The sequence below is a fragment of the Otolemur garnettii genome, unplaced genomic scaffold (genome assembly GCF_000181295.1).
Source record: "Otolemur garnettii isolate 467f Iridium unplaced genomic scaffold, OtoGar3 scaffold00144, whole genome shotgun sequence".
Lineage (NCBI taxonomy): Eukaryota > Metazoa > Chordata > Mammalia > Primates > Galagidae > Otolemur > Otolemur garnettii.
This window is the reverse complement of record NW_003852539.1, coordinates 2020238-2043125: the sequence shown is the minus strand read 5'-3', so window position 1 is coordinate 2043125 and position 22888 is coordinate 2020238. Positions and strand designations below refer to the sequence as shown.

Here is a 22888-nt window from a genome sequence, read left to right as displayed (position 1 = left end):
TACTGAGCTAAGGCTGGGAATAGTACTGCCAGCCTCACAGGAGCTAAAAGACTAAAGAGAAATTATAATGACAATATCAGAATTATCATAAGGGCTTACCAGATGCTGATGCAAATCAGTGTTTCTTCCTCTTGGCAATGCTAAGAATGCTGAGATTGGATTCTGAGTTGAAGGGTTTGAAAATCTGGACTGGTGGCACCTCGACTAGGCAAGGTCATTAAATCTTATCCCTAATAAGATGTTACTAGAAAAATGAATCATTATGCTCTAAAGCTCTAGGAGGTCCTAGGCCTCTCAAGTCTGATCAGTTGAGGCTGTCTTTGGTAGGACAATACCAGGATGGAAGACTACAACACCTTTGAACTGTGCCTCACAGAACTTTGGGGTCCCTCCACAGGGTGTCCAACTGAACAGGGCTCTGGTCCTCATCCCGGCTTCTATCAAAACGCTTTGGTTTTAACTTTTACTTGAAGTTTCATATAATCTTACCTTTATATGTACATATATATGTATGTATGTATGTGTATATATATAAAAGAGTTCTGCTAGAACAAAACAAACTGTGAAATAAATGGCCCACGAGTCAGAGGATGGGGCTGGAAGACTTGAGTTCTGTTTCTGGCATGATCATTAGTTAATTATCACTGCCTTTTTGTAGGATTCAGTTTGCCCATATATAAAATGGAGATGAAAAATACTTAACTGTCTGGCGCAGTAGCTCACGCCTGTTATACCAGCACTCTGGGAGGATGAGGTGGGTAGATTGCTTGAACTCGCAGGTTCAAGACTACTCTGAGCAAGGGCCAGATCTTGCTTCTAAAAATAGCTGGGAGTTGAGGTGGGCTCTTATAGTCCCAGCTACTAGGGAGGCTGAGGCAAGAGGATCTCTTAAGCCCAGGAGTTTGAGGTTGCTGTGAGCTATGATGCCATGGCACTCTATTGAGGGTGACAAAGTATAAAACTATCTGACACACACACACAAAAAAAAAAAAAAAGAAAGAAAAAAAGAAAAATCCTTAACTGGCCTACTGGTCTCAGCCTCCAGGTGTTTACTATAGGCTGTGTTCTTTAAAAAACAAAAAAAGAAAAACCCCTAACTTCTTAGAGTCAATATAAGTTAAATTTACTGCTGAGCTATAGTCCCAGCTACTTGGAAGGCTGAGGCAGGAGGACTGCTTGAGCCCAGGAGTTTGGAGGTTACAGTTGGCTATGATGATGCCATGGTACTCCAGCCTGTGTGACAGAGTGAGATCCAGTCTCTAAAAAAAGAAAATTGTGTGTAGATATGCTAGATATATGTTGAACACCCTTTGTGTAGAGCCACTATTTAGGTATGGCATAGAGGTAAACAGATAAGAAGCAGTTCTTCTCACAGCATGGCATCACAGAGTTGACCTTAATAACTAGAGTTCTCAGTGGAGGATGCTCAGAACAGTGGCGAGGTGACTCAAGATCACGGCAAAGGAGAAAGGGCCTGGGAAAGTATAGTGTAAAGTCAAGGGAGATAAATATCCTAAGGTAAGTCATGGGAAAGGAAGAGGGCTAGAGGTATATTTATTATTCTGAAATTCAGAGAGTAGAATAGGGGAGTAGGAGGTATATAAAGGAAGATTTTAGCTCACAATCGAGGGCATTTTAGCAATCAGAACTGTCTAACAATAAAATCAATTGCCAAAGGTGATAGCATGTCATTAGCCGTATGTAAGCAGAGGTCAGATGCCCATACTCATCTGTTGGGCTAGCCACTGATCATCTGTAGAGCACTTTCTACTTCTAAGATTCAAAGAGTCTACATTAATAACCAAGCTTTCCCCTTTCTGGGAGTGAAACAAGGAATAAGAACTGTAGGCCTATGAAAATTCTTGTGTCAGTACAGAAACCCAAAATAATAGCAGAGTCCTTGTGCATACTTAAGTCACTCCCATGTTAAAAAACAAAGTCCTCTCTGAATCACATCCTCTACTATCTTTTCATTCAACAAATATTATTAAATACTTAACCATGTTAACAGCTAGCAAGATGGATACTGACAACGATGAAAAAGATATTGTCCTTCCCCTCATGGAAAATTTAGTCTAGTAGGGAGAATGACAAAATATAGGTAGATAAAAAAAATGAGACACTATCATAAATATTATAAAGGAAAGAAACAGGGTATTAAGACAGACAATAACAAGGGAGTCTCTTTTAGATGGGGTGAGCCTGGGATGTTTAAGCTATGGTCCGAAGAACACCGATAGCTGAAAAGCAGAGGTGTGCCAGACAATTAATGTGCTTCAATTAATTATGAACATTTCAGTTAGCTTAGAACTCTGACGTTTCTATGAGAAAACCTATGTGGGGGTAAGTGGGCATTCTAAGAGAGTTCATAGTTTTTATTTGACTTTAATCACTGTGAATCTTGGGGGTTTTGGCAGGACAACCACTTTATAATTAACCCAGAAGACCTGAATAGCAACGAGAAAGAAAGGCACACGGAACTCATTGTCATGGGACAAATGAACTACTTCCACTAGCAGAGAGAAACAAGGGAAATCCCAAAACAGCAGATCCCGAGTTTAATGCTGGGTGGATTTCATTTATTTTATTTTATTTTTTGCAGTTTTGGCCAGGGCTGGGCTTGAACCCGCCACCCCCGGTACATGGGGCCAGTGCCCTACTCCTTGAGCCATAGGTACCACCCCCGGGTGGATTTCAATTACAGCTAAAATTAATAGTCACTGGGACCAGCAACATCAATACAATCTCTTGCACAATATTGTTAATTTTTCAGAAAGCTAGAAGGAGCTCCTTCTTAGTCCTCAGAAGCCTTATAATGGATCTAGTCCTGTGTGTAGTTCTGAAAAAGGGACAATGCTCTGACACTGCCTCCCCCAGGAATCCTCCCCTGACCTCTTCTTTTACCTTACTCTGGCTCATTACACCTGGCTGGCCAGAGTACCTCTGCTCCCTGCTCTTACCACTCACATGTTCACATATCTTTTTCTCTCTCAGCTTTTTGAGCACAGTGAAGAAGTCTGTTTCATCTCTGTCTCTCCAGAGCCCAGTATAGAATCTGGCACAGAGGAAATATTTAATAAATGTTTGATGATCTAAACTAAACACCTGGTCTAGATTCTTCAAATTGCCAATGTCGTGTCATGGAAGACAGAAAAAAAGGCTGGTAAAGGAAACTGTTCTAGATAAAGGAAACTAAAGAGAAAGATGGACCAATTTAAACAGTAGATGGTCTTTTACTGTATTCTGAATTAGGAAAAAAAAAAGCTATAAAGGATATTACTGGGACAACTGGGGAAAATTCTAATATGGACTGTATATTAGCTGATGGTATTTTATTAATGTCTTTAATGTTTTATTAATGTTAAATTTTTGATTATAGTAATAGTATTGCACTCCTTATTCTTAGATACATACAGAAGTATTTAAGAATAAAGTCTCATCTGCAATTGACTCTTAAATGAGTCAGTAAACAAAAATATGTACATTTTAAGTATACAGATACAAATATACATATACATACACATAGAGAAAGAGATAAAGTCTTACAAAAAGTTAAGTAGTAAATCTAGGTAGAGTGCATGTTGCTCACTGTACTATTAATATTTTTGTAACTTTTCTGTAGGCTTGAAAATTTTCAAAATAAAACATTGGAGAAAACAGTAACAATCTCAGCTTACGTACGGAACCTTAATGGGATATGAAATCTACCTGAGCTTTTAGTGACTATCTGCTATATTGGAAGTACATGGTCAGAAGGGCCAAGACCATACGAGGTGGGCAGTATAGAGACAAGGCTGCAGGAGAGGGAGAAGGCTCCAGTAAACACCCAGTTAATAGAAGTGGTACATACAAATGTCAAACTAGTAGAAGGGTGTAGCCAGACAGAAGGGCAGGAAAATACCAGATCCAAAGCCAAAGCAAAAGAGAGCTCTGGTATAGACTGAGCTCTATGGCAGAAGTTTGGGTAAATAATCAGAAAAACACAGGAAATGATAAATGATCACAGGCAGGGCCAAGGGTCAGTAAGACAGGCAGGAGGCATGTAGGTAGGCAGAAAAGATAAGCTAGGGAGCACAAAGTAGTTTAGGCAAGACTCTGGCTTGTCTGGGCACAGTTAAAATGCTCATTTCAGGGAAGCAAAGAGAAATTCGGGTGAGAGCAGAAAAGTTGCTGAACACCCATTATGAGAAACAGAGTCTAGAGAGCAGAGGAGGGTACACGAGGTTGCCTCAATTTGCCGGAAAATGGGAAAGAAAAGGTGGCAGCCCATGGCAGAATGTGTTATCTCTGTGAGGCAAGAAGAGGAGTCTGGCTGAAGCTCACTTCCTCTTATCTGGTAGCTAAATCAGTGAAATGTAGGTTGAAACAAAATTCCCAAGAAAGATCTTGCCCTAATCCCAAAATACCTTCAGAACAGCAAACCCGTGACATCTCTGCCAATCTCTGAATGCTGCTACCACTGTACTTCTCTTATTCCTTAATGTAAATATTCTGTTTAAGAATTCTGAGTTCCTATTTCTTTGAGAAACCTCTCTTTAGATTAGCAGCTCCTCCCATGGGCATGCTACCTCCTCTTGTGTATCCATTCTTTCAGAATTTCAAGTAGGCCTAACTTTCATTACTGAAACACAGATCAGAGTTCCTGAATGCCAACAGCTGGGGATATTTAACAACTTGCCTTTTGTTTGTAGCAACTCTACTATGCCCAGTCCAGATGCCCAGTGTAACACTCTAACTGCAAGTAAGACATCTTTTCCTGTTCTCAGAGATTCTGATGCTGAAAGACAGCCATTAGAAAAGGCTGAGTGAGAAGAAGTTCCCTCTGAAGAAAAGGATCAGCCAGGAGGTCACAGAAATGGCTGCAGTGACCGGATGGTTTGGTTTCCACAAGAAGATTTGAAATTCAGGTTATCTTTGTGCCCTGCTCGCAAGTCATGAAAGCAACATTTGGGTGCAAAGGTATATCTGGGTGAATAGTCACCTCCCAGCACTTTTATCAGCGGTGACTCTATTATGACTATTATGAAAAGATGGCAGAGAAGGCAATTTGGAAATAAGACTTGTGTAGAGGCAGGTGAGAAGGGGTACCTTCAGGATTAAGCCTTCTCATCAACAGATAGGACCCTCCCCAAACCCCTGAGAACACGGTCTGCAGGACTCTTTTAAAAGGACCTTTCCTTTCTGTCAACAATGACCTACCTTGCTGTGTTTAGGGATGAGCTTTCCTTCCCCTTTCTCTTGTTCTGTGTCCTGGGGTCCAGATTAGAGATGCTGAGTTCCATTTATTCTTTAACCTCTCTCAGAAGTACTTAGTCACTGATCTGGCCATGTGGCATCCGCTTTCCCATTGTGGTCTGGTATGTTAACTGAGAAAGTTATTTTCCAGCTTAGCTACACACAGCAGGAACTTGAAATGACTTGCTAGACTGGCAGTGCTGGGAGAGTTAGGGCCATGTGCCAAAGCCAAGAATGGACGGCCAATCAGCAGGGAGCAAATTTCTCAATGCACCCTCAGACTAAACCTTCCTGCTGGCAAGGAGGATCACTGTGAGGCTTTTGCTGCCACTTTCACACTGGGATAGGTACTCTGAGGTGACAGTGGCTCCACATGCAGTCTGGAGCCCAGAAGAGGAACCATAAATCACCTTTTTCTAGGGATAAGGATCCAGAGGAAATAAGGATAATCCTAGTGATAGAAAACAAAATCCTGAAAAGAAAGTAAAGATGAGAGAAACCGAAAAGTCCCAGATGGTAAAGGTAAGGGACAGAAAATCAGACTTTTGCATAGTAGTTAACCAGATCGGTAGGCCAGAGGGCTGGCCCTGTCCCCAACTCTCAGCCCAGGCCCCATCCCAGCTCCTACCTGGTAGGTACCTGTCGTGGCTGTGGCCGTACTCTGTGGAAGTGAGTGACAAGTGAGTCTGTGTAAAGGGCTGGTTGCCAAATAGATTGTCACTACGAAGGTTGTGGCAGAGTTTCTCCAGGAAGCGGAGGATGTAGGTGATGCTGTTGACTGCTGGGAGGTTGAGGGTGTGCTGTTCCCGGTCAAACATGGCTGTGGAGTTAAGTAAACAGGGCTGAGCACGTCAGCCCAGCAGTGCAGTGTTGGGCAGGAAGAGTCCAGCCCATTGCTTGTCTCATGCTTACCTGGTTATACAAAGGGAATCAGTGCCCCAGGTTTGCTTCCTCCCTCCCTTCCCTCCCCTCCCTTCCCCTCCCTTCCTCAAGGGCTTTGATTTTTGCCTCCAACTCCAAAGGGCTGGCAATTATGGGAGTGGCCAGGCCAGGTCTATTGCACCCGGGGCTCTGGAATGATTTCACTCAACCTATGAAAACAACTGTGAACATAATTGTATCTGTTCCATCACTTGGCTGAGCCTCCTCCAGGAAATTCACGCTGGAGGAATTCACATCTGTTCATTTAGGGTGCTGTTTTCACAAGAATTGCCTAAGAACAGAGAACTTGAGGGGAAGAGGAGAACTGAGCCATTGCCAGCAATGGTGTGGGTACACAATTTCTGATCAATATAAGGATACTAGAATTTTGGCAACATTGGGAACTGTCCCACACTTGGTTTTATTTTACCCTCTATTTTTATTAAAATATGTGTATTTCACAAAAACCAAAAAACCTATATTTTTTTTCTGAGGACAGCAAGGAATGGGGATTTGGGGAGATAGGTCATTCTTGGGAACAAATTTGGGGGCCAAGGAAGAATCATAGAGAGGGTAAAAGTGACAGTAGCTAAAAAGAGGCAGCAAAGAAGGCAGATCCCTGTAGATGGCCTCCAGAAGCAGGAGAACAGGGAGTAGCTTAGACTTCGGAAGGGACATTAATTTCCCAAGCAGTTCCTAGTTTTCTGTAATAATTCGTTCCCTGTCTGCTCCATCCTCCATGCATCCAATTACTCCTTAGCCTGAGTTCCTGCACCTGAGCACTCTGTACACATTTTTCAGTTAGCTACTCACGTTCTTCCTTTTCCACTGGGGTAGTTCCTAAGCCTGTCATTGTCTACTGGCTCTCTCAGCCAGCGTCTGGCAATAACCTGACACATAGAAAGGGCTCAATAAATGTTTGCAAAAGAATACAATTTGGTTATTTATGGGTTCTTTCATGTCAGTTGGTTTCCTGAAGCTGGTTATTACAATTGGTTAGGGAAATGGGGCAGGGGCTTCCGGAATAGCATCACAGTTAAGATCGAAAGGTTCTTGGTCAAGTTTTAGTATGTTTAGTGAGTAAAGAACTACAATAGGACTATATCTAACAAATACAAACATTGTACCCTAATTCTTTGTACTCTCAAATTAACCTGAAATAAAAAAAAAATAAGGTTTTGGATTTAGGAAAACTGAAACAGAAACAGGACATACCAGAAAAAAATAAATATTCTCAATGAGAGCAAAAAACTCTGTACTATTGAATTAAACTCTTAACAGTGGGAAAGAAAGAAGAAATGACTCTTCCCATTCTGCACGAGGATTTAGTCTTCTTATGTTAGGCCTGGTTTAGGACTGGGAAGGTGAGGAGTTAAAGGAATGAGAGAAGAGTTCAATGGTTCCCTGAAGGCATGTGGGAGGCTGTGACAGTCTGAACAAAGTTGCCATAACATAGTCACCTCTAAATTCTTTCTTCAGTAATGCCTTTAAAGCAATATGCTTCTGTATTTTCTGTATAGGCGAAGTTAAACAGGTAGACAGGAAAAGCATCTGTCTAAAGGCTCAGTTAAGCAGAATCTGAACTGGGTATTTTCCTTGGCAGGGGTACATGAAGGCTCAGAGGGGATCTGGGAGTTGGAGGTGAGTGAGGATTTTCTGAGGGATGGACCTTCATATTTCTCCAGAGCCTGCAGGTGTCAAGAAGGAACCAGGATGCCTTGTCGGAAATCGCCAGTTGAGAAGGATGTTCCTCTGGTTTGGAGGCAATACCAGCCCAAGGGTGCTTACCTGAGATAACCTCACCACGGTGGCCCTGTTTGAGGAAGCTGAAGACGGTTTTCTGGTGATAAGCACAGTCGATGCAAGCCTGGACAGCCTGTTGCAACACCACAGAGGCAGGGGCTGGCCCAAAATGATCAGGGAGTTGCTGGACTTTCTTCTTATCTAAGTGGGGGCCTGTGCTGCCATTCTTATTTAAGTAGATACAAACTACAGGAGACAAAGAATTGGAGAAGCTTAGAGTCTCTGGACTAAAAAAGTCAAAGAATAGTATTCTATTCCATATTTTATACCCCAGACTCTGGTCCCTAGCAGAATTCCCAGCAGCTAAGCTGGTAAAATGCTATGGGGGTTAGGAAATGGGGGTCAAGAAAAGGCTGTAGCCAGCTGTCATCAACCCAAATTGTGTGACCAAAGGCTCTGGGAACATAGGCCGCTGGGAGAATAGCCCAGACCAAAGCCAAGGCACAGAATTTGCACTTTGTCTCCTAGGCACTGAAAAGAACATCTAAACAATTCCCCAGATGTGAGTATTTTCATGTTCTGTATTGGGCTGCCTCACATACTCTTTGTATCTTTCACCTTATATGTCTAAGGAGAGACATATATGGAGCCAGGGCAATATTATACATGGTAATAGCAAGAGTATGTGTGTGTGTGCGTGTGGCATTGGACTGAGAATGGTCATGCTGTTGGTCATTTGTATTGGACCTTAGATTCCTTTGTCATCATCTTTTTTTCCTTTTCTTTTAATGTGTAAAATGCATTATTTTATTTCCATCAATATCTTAATATATAAAGCAGAGATGAGTGATTTTTTTTTTCAGAGTTTATTTAGAATTACACAGGGGAAATGAGTTTTGTTAGAAGACCAGCCTGAGAATTTTTTGCTTTGTCTTTTTGGATTATACCATTAAATGGAAATAAATGTACATGAAAAGGATAAAAACTATTAACATCTGATCTATGATAAAACCATTTTTGAAAATGTTATTCTTTAACAAATGCAAAGATATTTCAAACATACTAAATAGATTATCCTTGTATATTCCAATAAACCAGGCCTACATATCTTTTTTTTTAAAGTAAATTTATTTCAGGTTAATGTGAGGGTACAAACAACCAGGTCAAAATATTTGATTAGGTAGAGTCTCTCTGTGGTTATGTCCCCCACACAAAAGGTATGCCAAACACCCCCATGCCCATTCAGTGAGAGCACCCCAACCCCTTCCCCATCCCTCTTTACCCCTCCCCACAACTTGAATTGAAATGAGTTTTTCACTTATGTGGCCATGCATCAGATTGTCTATTGGATTCTTAGTATTGAGTACCTTGGATAACTGCTTTTCCATTCTTGTGATACTTTACTAAGAAGAATGTATTTCAGCTCCATACAGGATATTACAAAAAATGTGAAGTCACCATCTTTATTTACGGCTGAATGGTGTGCATGTACCACAGGTTGTTAATCCATTCCTGAGTTGATGGGCATTTAGGTTGTTTCCATGTCTTTGGTGATTGTAAATTCAGCTGTGATAAACAATCTAGTGCAAATGTGCTTATGATAAAATGATTTTTTTTTTTTTTTGAGACAGAGTCTCAAGCTATTGCCCTGGGTAGAGTGCTATGGCGTCGTAGCTCACAGCAACCTCCAACTCTTGGGCTCAAGCAATCCTCTTGTCTCAGTTTTTCTATTTTTAGTAGAGATGGGGTCTCGGTTTTTTTTTTGCTCAGGCTGGTCTCAAACCTGTGAGCTCAAGCTATCCATCTGTCTTGGCCTCCCAGAGTGCTAGGATTACAGGCATGAGCCATTGCACCTGGCCTAAAATGATTTTTTTTTTCTTCTGGGTAGATGCCTAATAGTGGGATTGTGGGGTCAAATGGGAGATCTAATTTGAGATCTTTGAGGATTCTCCAAACTTCTTTCCTAAGAGTCTGTCTTAGTTTGTGATCCAAACAGTGGAAGAGTGTTCCACTCTCTCTACATCCATGCCAGCATCTATAGCTTTGGGACTTTGTAATGTGGGCTACTGTTACTGGCGGGGAGGGGTCAGGTAATATCTCAGGGTGGTTTTGATTTGCATTTATCTGGTGATTAGAGACGATGAGCATTTTTTCATGTTTGTTAGCCATCTGTCTGTCTTCCTTACAGAAGGCTCTATTCATGTCTCTTGCCCAGTGATATATGGGATTGTTAATTTTTTGTTGTTGATTAATTTAAGTCCTCTGTAAATCTTATTTATCAAACCTTTGTCTGATTTATAATATACAAATACCTTTTCCCATTCTGAAAACTGTCTATTTGCTTTGGTTGTTTCCTTAGCTATACAGAAGCTTTTCCATTTTATTAAGTCCCATTTATTTATTTTTGTTGTTGCAATTGCCATGGAAGTCTTCTTCATAAAATCTTTCCCCAGGCTGATATTTTCAAGTGTTTTCCCCATACTTTCTTCAAGGGTTTTTATTGTTTTGTGCCTTAGATTTAACTCTTTTATCCATCTTGAATCAATTTTTGTGACTGGTGAGAGGTATGGGTCCAGTTTCAGTCTTTTACATGTGGTTATCCAGTTCTTCTAGCACCATTTATTGAGTAGGAATTCTTTCCCCCAGTGTGTGCTCTTGTTTGGTTTATCAAAGATCAGGTGGCTGTAAGATGTTAGTTTCATCTTGTGGTTTTCTATTTAGTTCAAAATGTCTATGTCTCTATTTTTGTGCCAATACCATGCTCTTCTAATTGCTATGGACTTGTAATCTAGCCTAAAGTCTGGTAGGGTGATGCCCTCGGCTTGGTTTCTATTACTAATAATTGTCTTGGTATAGGGTTTTTTTTTCTGGTTCCATATGAAATGAAGAATTATTTTTTCCAAATCTTCAAAGTGTTATGTTGGTATTTTAACAGGGATTGCACTGAATCTGTAGATTGCTTTGGAAAGTATAGACATTTTAATAATGTTGATTCTTCCCAGCCATGAGCATGGTATGTTCTTCCATTTGTTAATATCTTCTGCTATTTCTTTTCTTAGGGTTTCATAATTTTATTAGTAGAGGTCCTTCACCTCTTTTGTTAAGTATATTCCTGGGTATTTCCTTCTTTCTTTCTTTTTGGGAAGCTATTGTGAAGGAAATTGTGTCCTTGATTAGCTTCTCAATTTGGCTGTTGTTTGAATATACAAAGGCTACTGATTTGTGGACACTGGTTTTATATCCTGAGACATTACTGTATTTTTTGATCACTTCAGGAGTCTCATGGTCGAGTCTTTGGGGTTCTCCAAGTATCAGCAAAGAGTGAAAGTTTGACCTCCTCTGCCCCCACTTGGATGGCCTTTATTTCCTTTTCTTGCCTGACTGCACTGGTTAGAACTTCTATCATTATGCTGAATAGTAGTGGCAATAGAGGACATCCTTATCTGGTTCCAGTTCTAAGTGGAAAAGCTTTCAGTTTTACTTCATTCAGTATATTCACTGTGGGTCTGTCATAGACAGCCTCAATCAGTTTAATAAATGTACCACCTATACCTATATGCTTAAGTGTTCTGGTTAGAAAAGGGTGTGAATTTTATCAAATGCTTTTTCTGCATTTATTGAAAAGATCATATGGTCTTTGTTTTTGCTTCTGTTGATATGGTGAATTACATATATGGACTTGTGTATGTTAAACCAGCTTTGTATCCCTGGGATGAAGCCTACTTGATCATCATGTATAATTTTTTTTAATGTGTACCTGTAATCTATTGGCTAGGATTTTATGGGGAGACTTTGTATCTATATTCATTAGTAAAACTGGCCTTTAGTGCTCCTTTTTGAGTTTTTTTCTGGTTTTGATATTAGGGTATTGTTTGCTTCATAGAACGTGTTGGGGAAAATTAATTCCTTCTCACTTTTTTGGAATAATTTCTGCAGTATAGGTGTGAGCTCTTCTTTGAAGGTTTGATAGAATTCTGGTGTGAAGCCATTTGGACCAGGGCATTTTTTTGTTGGGAATTTTTTTATTGTTTCTTAGATCTCAGTGCTTGAAATTGGTTTGTTTAAGAAATCTATTTCTTCTTGGTTAAGTCTAGGGAGAAGGTATTATTCCAGGTATTGATCCATTTCCTCCACATTGTCAAATTTCTGGCCATAGAGTTTTCTGTAGTATTCAGAGACAATCTCTTGTACTTTTGTGACATCTGTTTTTTGTTTCTCCTTTATCTTTCTTTCTTTCTTTTTTTTTTTTAGAGCCAGAGTCTCCCTTTGTCACCCTTGGTAGAGTGCTGTCACAACACAGCTCACAGCAACCTCTAGCTCTTGAGCTTAGGTGATTCTCCTGCCTCAGCCTCCTGAGTAGCTGGAACTACAGGTGCCCGCCACAACTCCTGGCCATTTTTTTGTTGCAGTTTGGCTGGGGGTTTGAACCTGCCACTCTTGGTATATGGGGCCAGTGCCCTACTCACTGAGCCACAGGTGCTGCCCCCCTTTATCATTTCTGATTGAGGTTATTAGAGATTTTACTTTTCTGTTTCTAGTTAATCTGGCCAAAGGTTTATTGATTTTATTTATTTTTTTGAAGAACAAACTTTTTGTTTCATTGATTTTCTGAATGATTCTTTTATTTTCGATTTTATTAATCTCTGATTTAATTTTGATTACTTATTTTCTTCTGCTGGGTTTTTGATTTTATTCTTCCTTTTCCATTTCCATAAGAAGGTTCATGGGGTCTTTCTGCTTTTTGTACATAGGCATCTAATGCAATAAATTTCCTTCTTAAGACTGCTTTTGCTGTATCTCACAGGTTTTGGTAACTTGTAGCTTCATTGTTATGTTTGAGGAATTTGACAATTTCCTTCTTTGTCTCTTCCTAGGAGACATCTATCTCCCTATCATTCAGCATAAGCAGTAGGTGTGTGACCTATGGATGGACTGTCATTCTCTTTGGGTCTCAGGTTCACCACCCATAAAATGAAAGGGCTGAGCCTGAGGACCCTGCACCTTTATAGTTCTACGGAGAAACAACATAGAGGGAAGTGGAAAACAGAACACATGAGGTGGGATGTGAAAGGTAACAGGAGAAAAATAAAGAAAAAAAAATGAAAAGGGTGAACAGGCTCAGCGCCTGTGGCTCAAGTGGCTAAGGCACCAGCCACATACACCTAAGGTGGCGGGTTCGAATCCCCAGCCCGGGCCCGCCAAACAACAATGATGGCTGCAACCAAAAAATGGCTGGGTGTTGTGGCGGGCGCCTGTAGTCCCAGCTACTTGGGAGGCTGAGGCAGGAGACTCGCTTGAGCCCAGGAGTTGGAGGTTGCTGTGAGCTGTGATGCCATGGCACTCTACCCAGGGGGATAGCTTGAGGCTCCTGTCTCAAAAAAAAATAAAAAAATAAAAAAAAAATAAAAGGGTGAACAGGACAAATTGAACATACCCATTTAATTCTGTTCTCTCCTAAAACTTACTAAAATGATCTAGATAATAAATGAGGAAAAAACAATAAAATTTTGGAAGCTGGAAAGCAGACTATAAAGGCAATTTATTTAGGAGATCCAAGAAAGCTGCAACCTCAAAAAGGAATGTAGAATAAGAGCCATGTCATTGCATCTTATAAGTTCATCTCTTACAGAATAACTAAGACTTGGCAGAGAAGGTGCCTCTGAAGGTGAGTGTGAAGGGAGATCTACATAGAGTAGGACTTATTGAGGTCTGGTAAGAAACAGGATTTCCAGGTCTCATGATCTGACTCTTCTATTGAAACAACTAAAAATGCAGGAAAACTCGGGGATAAGAAGAGTAATAAAAATAAAACAATTATCTATGAAAAGGACACAAGACTGTCCATAACAGTTTATTCATAGTACCCCCTAACCTAGAACCAACCCAAATGTCCATCAGCAAGAGAAGAGATGTACAAATTGTGATACAGTCTTGCACTGTACAATGACATTTCAGTCAGCAGTGGTCCTATAAAATTATAATGGAGCTGAAAAATTCCTATTGCACGTGACAACATAGCCATGGTAAAGTCATAGCTCAACACATTACTCATGCGGTTATGGTGATGCTGATCTAAATAAACCTACTTTACTGCTAGGTGTATAAAAGCATAGAACTTACAACTATGCATAGTACATAATACTTGATAATAACGTATTACTGGTTTATGTATTTATTTACATTGCCACATTTCTTATTGCCATTTTAGACTGTACTCCTACCTTTTTTTTTTTTTAAATTAACTGTAAAACAGCCTTAGTAGGTATTTTAGGAGGTATTAGAGAAGAAGGCATTGTTATCACAGGAGATGACAGCTCCATGCGTGTTACTGTACCTGAAGACCTTCCAGGGGGACAAGATGTGGAGGTGAAGACAGTGATACTGATGCTCCTGACCTAATGTGTGTATTTGTGTCTTAGTTTTGAAAAAAAGTTTAAAAAGGAAAGATAATCAAAAAACAGAAAAAAAACTTATAGGATAAAGACATAAAGAAAAAATATTTTTGTTTAGCTATATGATGTATCTGTATTTTAAGCTAAACGTTATTACAAAAGAGTCAAAAAATTAAAAAAAGTATGAAGCAAGGGCAGTACCTGTGGCTCAAGGAGTAGGGCACTGGCCCCATATCCTGGGGGTGGCGGGTTCAAGCCCTGCCTCAGCCAAAAAAACTGCAAAAAAAAAAAAAAAAAAAAGAGTTATTAATTTATGTAATAAATTAATTATTGAAGAAAAATATAAAAATAAATGTAGTATAGCCAAATACACAGTGTTTATAAAGTCTACGTGTTACAGTGATGTCCTGTGCCTTTACCTTCCCTCACTACTCACTCACCAGCTCACCTAGAAAAAACTTCTAGTCCTATAAACTCTGTTCATAGTAAGGGCCTTATGCAGGTGTACCATTTTTTATCTTTTATGCCATATTTTTACTGTTACTTTTAAAATGTTTAGATACCTAAATATTTACCATTATGTTGCTATTGCCTACAGAGTCTAGTACAAGAACATACTGTACAGGTTCATAGTCTAGGAGCAATAGGCTGTACCACACAGCCTAGGTGTGTAGCAGGCTATATACCATCTAGGTCTGAAGAAGTACATTCTATGATGTTTGTAAAATTATGAAACTGCCCAAACACATCTCTCAGAATGTGTTCCCATTGGTATGTGACACATGACTGTATATTTATTTAATGTTCTATCACTTGGCACTAAAAACGAATGAACATATTTGTTTCATGAATGAAACAATACAACAACATGCTTGCTTCTCAAAAACATTATTTTGAATTAAAGAAACTGGTTATAAAAGAGTACATATAGTATGATTCATTTATATTCAGTTCAAGAAAAGGAAAATCTAATTTATGGTAAATAATGGTGGAAATAAAGACTGTTTAAGGAGGCAGAAGGGAACTTCTGGGGTTGACAAAAATGTCTTCTGTCTTGATTAGAGTTGTAGTTACATGGGTGCTTACATTTATTAAAACTCATAAAATTGTGTACTTAATATCTATACATTTTATTAATGTAAACTTTACCTAAATTAAAACACACAAAGAAAGAAAAAAATAACTAGTCTGGTGATGATAAAAAACATTCCACATGCATTAAATGGTGAAATATAAAAGGCAAAACTATAAAACCTTTAGAGGATTAGGCCAGTTTTAAACATGGCCCTGAAATTCTTTGATATCCCTCCTGCTGATCTTTGGATTAATAAATTATGATATATATACACACACATACGTATATATACATATATATACACACACACCATGGAATACTATTCAGCCATAAAAGGATGGAGATTTCGTATCAACTTTTCATGGTTCTGATTTCAGCTTAGTTTATTTCACAGTCTATCAAGGAAACAGGAAACTATAGAAAAAAGAATAGAGAGGAGGACTGTTAGGGGCGGCGCCTGTGGCTCAGTGAGTAGGGCACTGGCCCCATACATGGAGGGTAGCAGGTTCAAACTTGGCCCCGGCCAAACTGCAACAACAAAATAGCCAGGCATTGTGGCGGGCGCCTGTAGTCCCAGCTACTTGGGAGGCTGAGGCAAGATAATTGCCTAAGCCCAAGAGCTGGAGGTTGCTGTGAGCTGTGACACTACAGCTCTCTACTGAGGGTGACCAAGTGAGACTCTGTCTCTTTAAAAAAAAAAAAAGAATAATAGAGAGGAAAGTAACGAAACTTGAAATTTATGAATTTTCCATACTGTTCGGATAAGCCAAGACTCCACTGTTAGTTCATCCAGTGCCAAGATATCCTGGATGGAGCCAAGATAATGGAGACAGTAAGATGCAATTCATTGAAATTAAATGATTACTTCATTTCTTCCCCTTTCTATTTCTTTTTAAACATTTTTGAAATTTTCTTTCTTTCTTTTTTTTTTGAGACTCACTTTGTAGCCCTCAGTACCAAGAAGCAGGGACTAAAGGCTGCTATCACAATGACCAGCTATTGTTTTATTTTTTTTAGAGACTGGGACTTGCTATTGCTCAGGCTAGTCTTGAACTCCTGAGCTCAGGCAATCTACCCACTTCAGCCTCCCAGAGTTCTAAGATTATAGTCATGACCTACTGTGCCCAGCCCTAAAATTTTTTTATTTCAGATTAATATGAAGGTCCATACAATTAAATTACTTAAATTGTTTGCATTTGTTAAGGTTAAAGTCTGAGTTGTAGTTGTGTCCTTCACCCAGCAAGTGTGCCACATACCTGTGCATTGTACCTGTCGTGTGGGAACTTACCACCCCTCTTCTCTCTCACCCCCTATTTGAATTTAACTGATGTTTTCTCTCATGTGAACCTGTAGTTGTTAATCTACTAGGTTCAGTTTAGTATTGAGTAAATGTGATATTTGTTTTCTCATAAATCTGCCCAGGTTTTTACAAAAAATACAGAATTTCAATCTTTCTACTGCTGAATAATATTCCATCATGTAGCTATATCTCTATTTATTAATCCATTTATGTGTTGAAGGGCACTTGGATTGTTACTACATCTTTGGGTCACATCAAGTGAATCAAGGACCAATCAAAAGATGGTAAAACAATGATCAGTAAACACTGTTATAGTCTGACCATGAGCAGGAAACAGGGATATATTATAGAGTAAGCTCCTTCTTTCTCTATGCTATGAGATTCAGGCCAAGGGAGGGACACCAGTCCAGAGACTGCAGGCAGAGATGGTTTGCATCATTTAAAACACACAGTAAAGCACAGTCATGAAGCTCCTGCTGCTGTGGGTCTTCTAGGTATTGCTGAATAGGCACCTAAATGGTACCTAGAATGATATAGGGTAAACTAAGTTGGCATACAGGTATCTTGGGAGCATGTTGTGAAGTTGGAAAATGCAATCAATATTTTCAGTAATGTGTTCATCTGTTCTTATTTCCTTACCCATAATCAGGGACAAAAGCCACTATTCATTAATCTAATGATACTAAGCCAACCCAATAACTGGTTGGAGTGAGACATAGAAGACACATTTGGAAAAATCATGTGATAAAACCCTAAGCTGAACACACATACTACAGCCAGGCTCTATAATCTTCTAAAAGTTATTTGGAGAGTAAACCATGGCTGAGCTTTCCTTTCGAGCTCTAACATTCTTGGATTTGGGCAGAGACATACTCAACTTCTTCTAAGAGAAAGACTACCTAACTTCCATGGGGATCATTCCAACTGCTTATACTTCTCAGAAGATGATGGAGCATCTATAGAGTAACAGAGTAAGGTTTCATACATGTATCTTAATTTATACATAGAAAACAAGTCTTATTCTTTAAAGTTACCTCTTTGGCAGGCTGTGTATCTATTCTAAAGGGGAATTTCTTTTAGTTATGGTCATATACAGTGTATGAAATGGGAACTGATATGTATAACCCAAGTTTGTTACACACCCTGATGTGGGTAATCAATCTACCCAGATTTCACTATAAATCAAGTAGGTTGGTCTTCAAAATCAAGTTTACTTTCACTGTACCAAGCTTTGCCAATATCAATGATTTAAAAAAAATATCAGAGGAATTTCATACATATCTGAATATTGACACCATTATTGGAAGGCTGTAAGGGTTCTGGAAGGTGGAAGGAATAACTAAGAAGAGAGCACCCCCAACTAAGAAGAATGAGTATTATTCTAAACTGGGCCAGGGAACTCTTGGTGCTGCCCCAGCCCCAGATCCCCAACCCTGAGTTCACAAAACACTTATCCAAGTTGCTTTATTTCTCTGAAACTATTTCAAAATCACAAATATAAAAAGATGTTAAAAGGTCCTAGATTGGTTTATGAATGGACAGGGAGCTACTTTGGAGTAAGATAAGAGAAAGTATAGATATTGGGGCCTGGGGCTTGTTCAGGTATTCTCATCATCTGTTCTTACCTGTGGGGGCCTGCATGGCTGAGCTGGGAATGGTGGCAGCATCTTGTGGTACAGTGCTGGTGTCTGGTTCAGGGGTGCTGGTTGTTGGTGAGGTGGGTGGTGGGTTCACCAAAGTCCGAGGTTTCCTCTGTCAAAATAGATGGGGAAAAGTCTGTTAGTCATGATAGGTAACTTGTCTTTTCTTCTATTCTTAGCACTAAATTCACCCATGAAACAAAAATATATTTATGAATGGAACTGTGTTTTATATTTGTTTTCCACACAGCATCTGGCCTAAAGCTATGCATGTACCTGTAGTAGATGCTTTGAATCTATGTATAAGATTCTGGTCTTCTGTAGAGCCAGGGCTTAATTAATTACTTTTATGCTAGCTTCAGTATTATCATGTGAAGTTCCAGATCCTTTATTAGTTGGGCAGACAAGAGCAAAATAGAAAAAAAAAAATGCCATAGCTTTCTTAAGTCTACCCTGACGTTATTTTGTTCCTCTGTCTTTAAAAATGGAAAGGACTCTTTTCTTAATTCTACTAATGACTTTCTTCTACCTACCTCCCACTTAAGCTTATTAAGTATATTTTGTGTTCCCATATATAACGTGCACATATTTTTGGCCCAAACTTTCAGGATAAAGTCTTTTATTTTAATTTCTTAGAGGAGGCCAGAAGTGGCTATGTAATATATCGCCTTCTCTGGCAAAAGGGATGGAATGCAGAGTTGGCTGTGGTGGAAAAGCTAGGAGTGAGTCCAGGCAGTAGCTGAAAGTGGTCTGAATGACCTGAGTGCCCAACTTCCCCTAGCTGTCCTCTCCCAGCCCACTCCCATCCCCACATCCTCTCATTTCCTATTCCCACCAATGTCCACTGGTGGGAACGTGGCATGGCCACTCCACTGAGAACCCTGGCAGGCGTATTTCCTGGGAAGCTGGAATAAGGGGTCAGGGTTGGCCCTAAAGGTTCTGGCTTCTGATGGTAGATCCCTGCTTTATCTGGGTCACCACAGCTAGCCCCATTCTGATGCCCCTAGGACAGTGAGCTGAGGCGGAAGCCTTCCGTGATGATACCCCAGTGAAGTACCCTACATTTACATTTCTGTTTAGTGACTAGATTGTGACCTCCTTGAGCCATCCATACCTTAAGCACTCAGTAATGTCGGAGTGAATGACACCAACCTTTCCCAAACTTGCAAATCCTACAAATCACCTGGGGCACTGGTTAAAATGAGACTCATGAAGCACATTCAAATATACTGAATCAGGACGGTGCCTGTGGCTCAAGTAGTAGGGCACCATATACCAGAGGTGACGGATTCAAACCCAGCCCCAGCCAAAACCTGCAAACAACAATAACAACAAAAAGACAAATATACTGAATCAACTCTCCAGGAAAAAGATCTGGGTATCTATCTGTTTTGTTAATAAGCATCCTAGATGGTTCTTCCTACTGGCAAATTTGGGAGATTGTATCAACTCAATACCTTTAGGGTCTGGATAAGTCACAGGCTCAAAATTATAATTTATGGGCTTAGGTACCCCTGAGATTTCACACTTTGCTACAAGGTACCCTTGTAGACAGAAAACTTCATGGGGACTGAGGCCCAAGGTTATAATAATGAGCTAATGGTAGAGCCAGGTCTCAGAACCCAGGCCTCCAGACCCCAGCTCAGGGATCTTCCGCCTCAGCATGGTGTCCTCGGGGCCTCAGAATGGGGCCATCTGTGTGAAAGATGAGGAGGGCTAGAAAGGGCAGGAATCTGGGCTTCTCTGGAGCGGCTGCCTCCACATCTTGTGCCTCTTGTGAGAGAAAGAGGTGCCACTGCATGGCTACTTCCTACCTCCTTTTACCAAGGTCCTGATGCTAACTGGTGCGTTGCTCTCAAGGCATGCCACTTCCAAGATGGTGGTGGCAGTGGTATCTGCCAATATTGGCCAGATGGGCTAGAAGTTCCTGCAGCTGCAGTGCCTGCCTGGTGAAAGGGTGGCTGGGGAAAGGGAGAGTGCTGAGGGGGTGAGATTACTGTATTGTAGGATATTATTTGCATACAGATAATTGTTATTGTTTTCTAGAGTTAACTTTTAATGCATCAACATAAATAAAATAATTAAAGCATTTATATAGATAAATAATTAGTATCACACGTGTATGCATTTTTATTTTCCCTCAAAAATTTGAGCAAAAAATGCACATTATACATGGCAAAAATGGTACCTGCCATTCCTTCCTTTAAACCTCCCACTCTAGCAAATATGTAACTATATTACTTCTTTAAAAATCCTGAAGTTTGACCTGGTCCACACCTTTACAATAATAAGCTGTCTCTTCTGCCTGAGATGCCCTGTCTTCTTTTATAAATTTCTGTTCATCTAGGAAGCCTTTCCAGTTTTCCTCTAATTATTGTCTCTTCCATGCCATTCTGTATTTGGTATTGTTGCACTTGTCAGTGCACCGTCATTGTATGTGTACATTCTGGTGTCCCTATTAGCCTGGAGCTCCTTGAAGATCTGATCTGATTCTGAGTACCATTCTTAGCATGGTAGTCTGGCATATGTTAAGTGTTAATACATATTTTTTATGATACATACAGTATAAATCACTGATAATATGGGAAGAAATAAAGATGATTCAGGAGAAATCTAGTATCTTCTCTATGCTATTCAGGGTAGTTTCTGGGGCAGAAAGATCTCAGAAAGTTTTTCTCTAGATTTTCTAAAAGCCCCTTTTTTTTTCTTTTTTTTTTTTAAGATAGTCTCACTTTGTTGCACTGGGTAGAATGCTGTGGCATCATAGCTCACAGCAATGTCAAACTCTTTGGCTAAAGCAATCATCTTGCTTTAGCCTTCCAAGTAGCTGAGGCTATGGGTACCTGCCATAATGCCCAGCTATTTTTAGAGACAAGGGGTTTTGCTCTTGTTCAGGCTGGTCTTAAACTCCTGAGCTCAAGCAATTCACCTGCCTTGGGCAGGGTGTGATTATAGGTGTGAACCACTGTGTTCAGTCTCTAAAAACACTTCAGAATACAAGGAAATGTAATGGTCATTGGGATCTAAAATTCCTTTTTTTCTAAATGTTTCATGTAAGGTCTGTTGCTAGAAGCTGTATAAACCCGTCTACCTTTCAGACATGTATTCGCTAAAGAAACAGCACTGATAACAGCGGGCATACATAAGATAGCCTTGCCTGTGAAAACAATCATGCAAACTCTCATGAAGTATTCATAACACACATTGAACATGGGCGTCTAGTTTTTGATATTGTTAAAAGTAAAATCTAGGCAGGGCACAGTGGATTGCACCTATAATCCTAGCACTCTGGGAGGCCAAGGCAGGTGGACTGCTTGAGCGCAGGAATTTAACACCAGCCTGAACAAGAGAGATACCCTGTCTCTAAAAATAGCCGGGCATGGTGGTGGGTGCCTGTAGTCCCAGATGCTTGGGAGGCTGAGGCAGGAGGATCTCTTGAGCCTAAAAGTTTGAGGTTGCTGTGAGCTAAGTCACCATGGGATTCTACCCAGGGTGACAAAGTGAGACTTTGTCTCAGGAAAAAAAAAAAAAGAAGAAGAAGAAATCCAAATAAGTAATTAGTCAAGGGAAGAAGGGAACTACCAGTGTTCAATATCATTGAGGTGGTGACAGGATTCCCTGGGGATCCTGAAGGAATAAGGGAACAAGAGTTAGATGCCAGAATATTGTCAAAGAAAACAGAGAAACAGAAAGTATTATTACTATTTGAGAGAGGTACATTTATATATATGTATTATATTTATTCATATATATATTCATATTTATTCATATACATTCATATATATTCATATTTATTAATATATTATTTCATTTCCATTTTATAGATGAGAAAACTAGAGCTCAGAATCTTCCTCAAAGAAGCTTTCCCAAAGTTACATAGGTGGTAACAAATGGAAATGAGATCTAAACTTAAGTCTGTCTGGCTTCAAAGCCTATGCTCTAGCCACAGATCACTTTATTTCAAAAAGTAGTATAAGGTTCATGGGTGAAGTAGAAGGCATGTATATTTGCAGAAGTAGGCAAAAGAACAGGAAGGGGAATTAAGGGTCAAATGCCAGGACATAAAATAATAGGAGAATAATTTTTTTAAATGTTTCACATTTATCAAATACTTAATAAAATATCTGGGATTATTATTATTACTATGGGATCAGAGTTTGAAAGATTCTTTTTTTTCTTAACTAAATGTTAGCTGTGTACATTAATGCAATCATGGGGTACAGTGTGGCGTTTTCATATACAATTTGAAATATTTTCATCAAACTGGTTAACATATGTCATTTTCTTAGTTATTGTGTTAAGACGTTTATATTCTACTTTTAGAAAGATTCACTTGTACCCTTGAAACATAAACCATAGAGGTGATCCCTCCAATCACCCTCCCTCCACCCATCCACCTCCCTTCCCTCTCCTCCCCCACCCCCCTCCCCATTTTCTTAGGCTATAATTAGGTTATAGCTTTCATATGAAAGCTATAAATTAGTTTCATAACAGGGCTGTGTACATTGGATACTTTTTCTTCCATTCTTGTGATACTTTGCTAAGAAGAACATTTTCTAGCTCCCTCCATGTAAACATGAAG

The 22888-nt window shown here is 39.7% G+C and overlaps 2 protein-coding genes across 13 annotated transcripts in view; one reads left to right on the top strand and one right to left on the bottom strand.

The window, feature by feature from the left end:
* CTPS1 (CTP synthase 1) overlaps nucleotides 1-7931 on the top strand; it is a 67911-nt gene extending 59980 nt beyond the window's left edge. The window contains exon 19 of the mRNA XM_023518682.1: nucleotides 7842-7931. The gene's annotated coding sequence lies outside the window, so the exon portion shown is untranslated. The remainder of the gene's footprint in view (nucleotides 1-7841) is intronic.
* The window catches only part of SCMH1 (Scm polycomb group protein homolog 1), a 198641-nt gene that overhangs the window by 14650 nt on the left and 161103 nt on the right, over nucleotides 1-22888 (bottom strand). For all 12 annotated transcript variants that reach the window (XM_023518672.1, XM_023518679.1, XM_023518677.1 and 9 more), the window contains 3 exons: nucleotides 18292-18418; nucleotides 7945-8145; nucleotides 5864-6055 (listed from right to left, as the gene is read on the bottom strand). In XM_023518672.1, the coding sequence (XP_023374440.1) occupies nucleotides 5864-6055; nucleotides 7945-8145; nucleotides 18292-18418 (520 nt within the window). The remainder of the gene's footprint in view (nucleotides 1-5863; nucleotides 6056-7944; nucleotides 8146-18291; nucleotides 18419-22888) is intronic.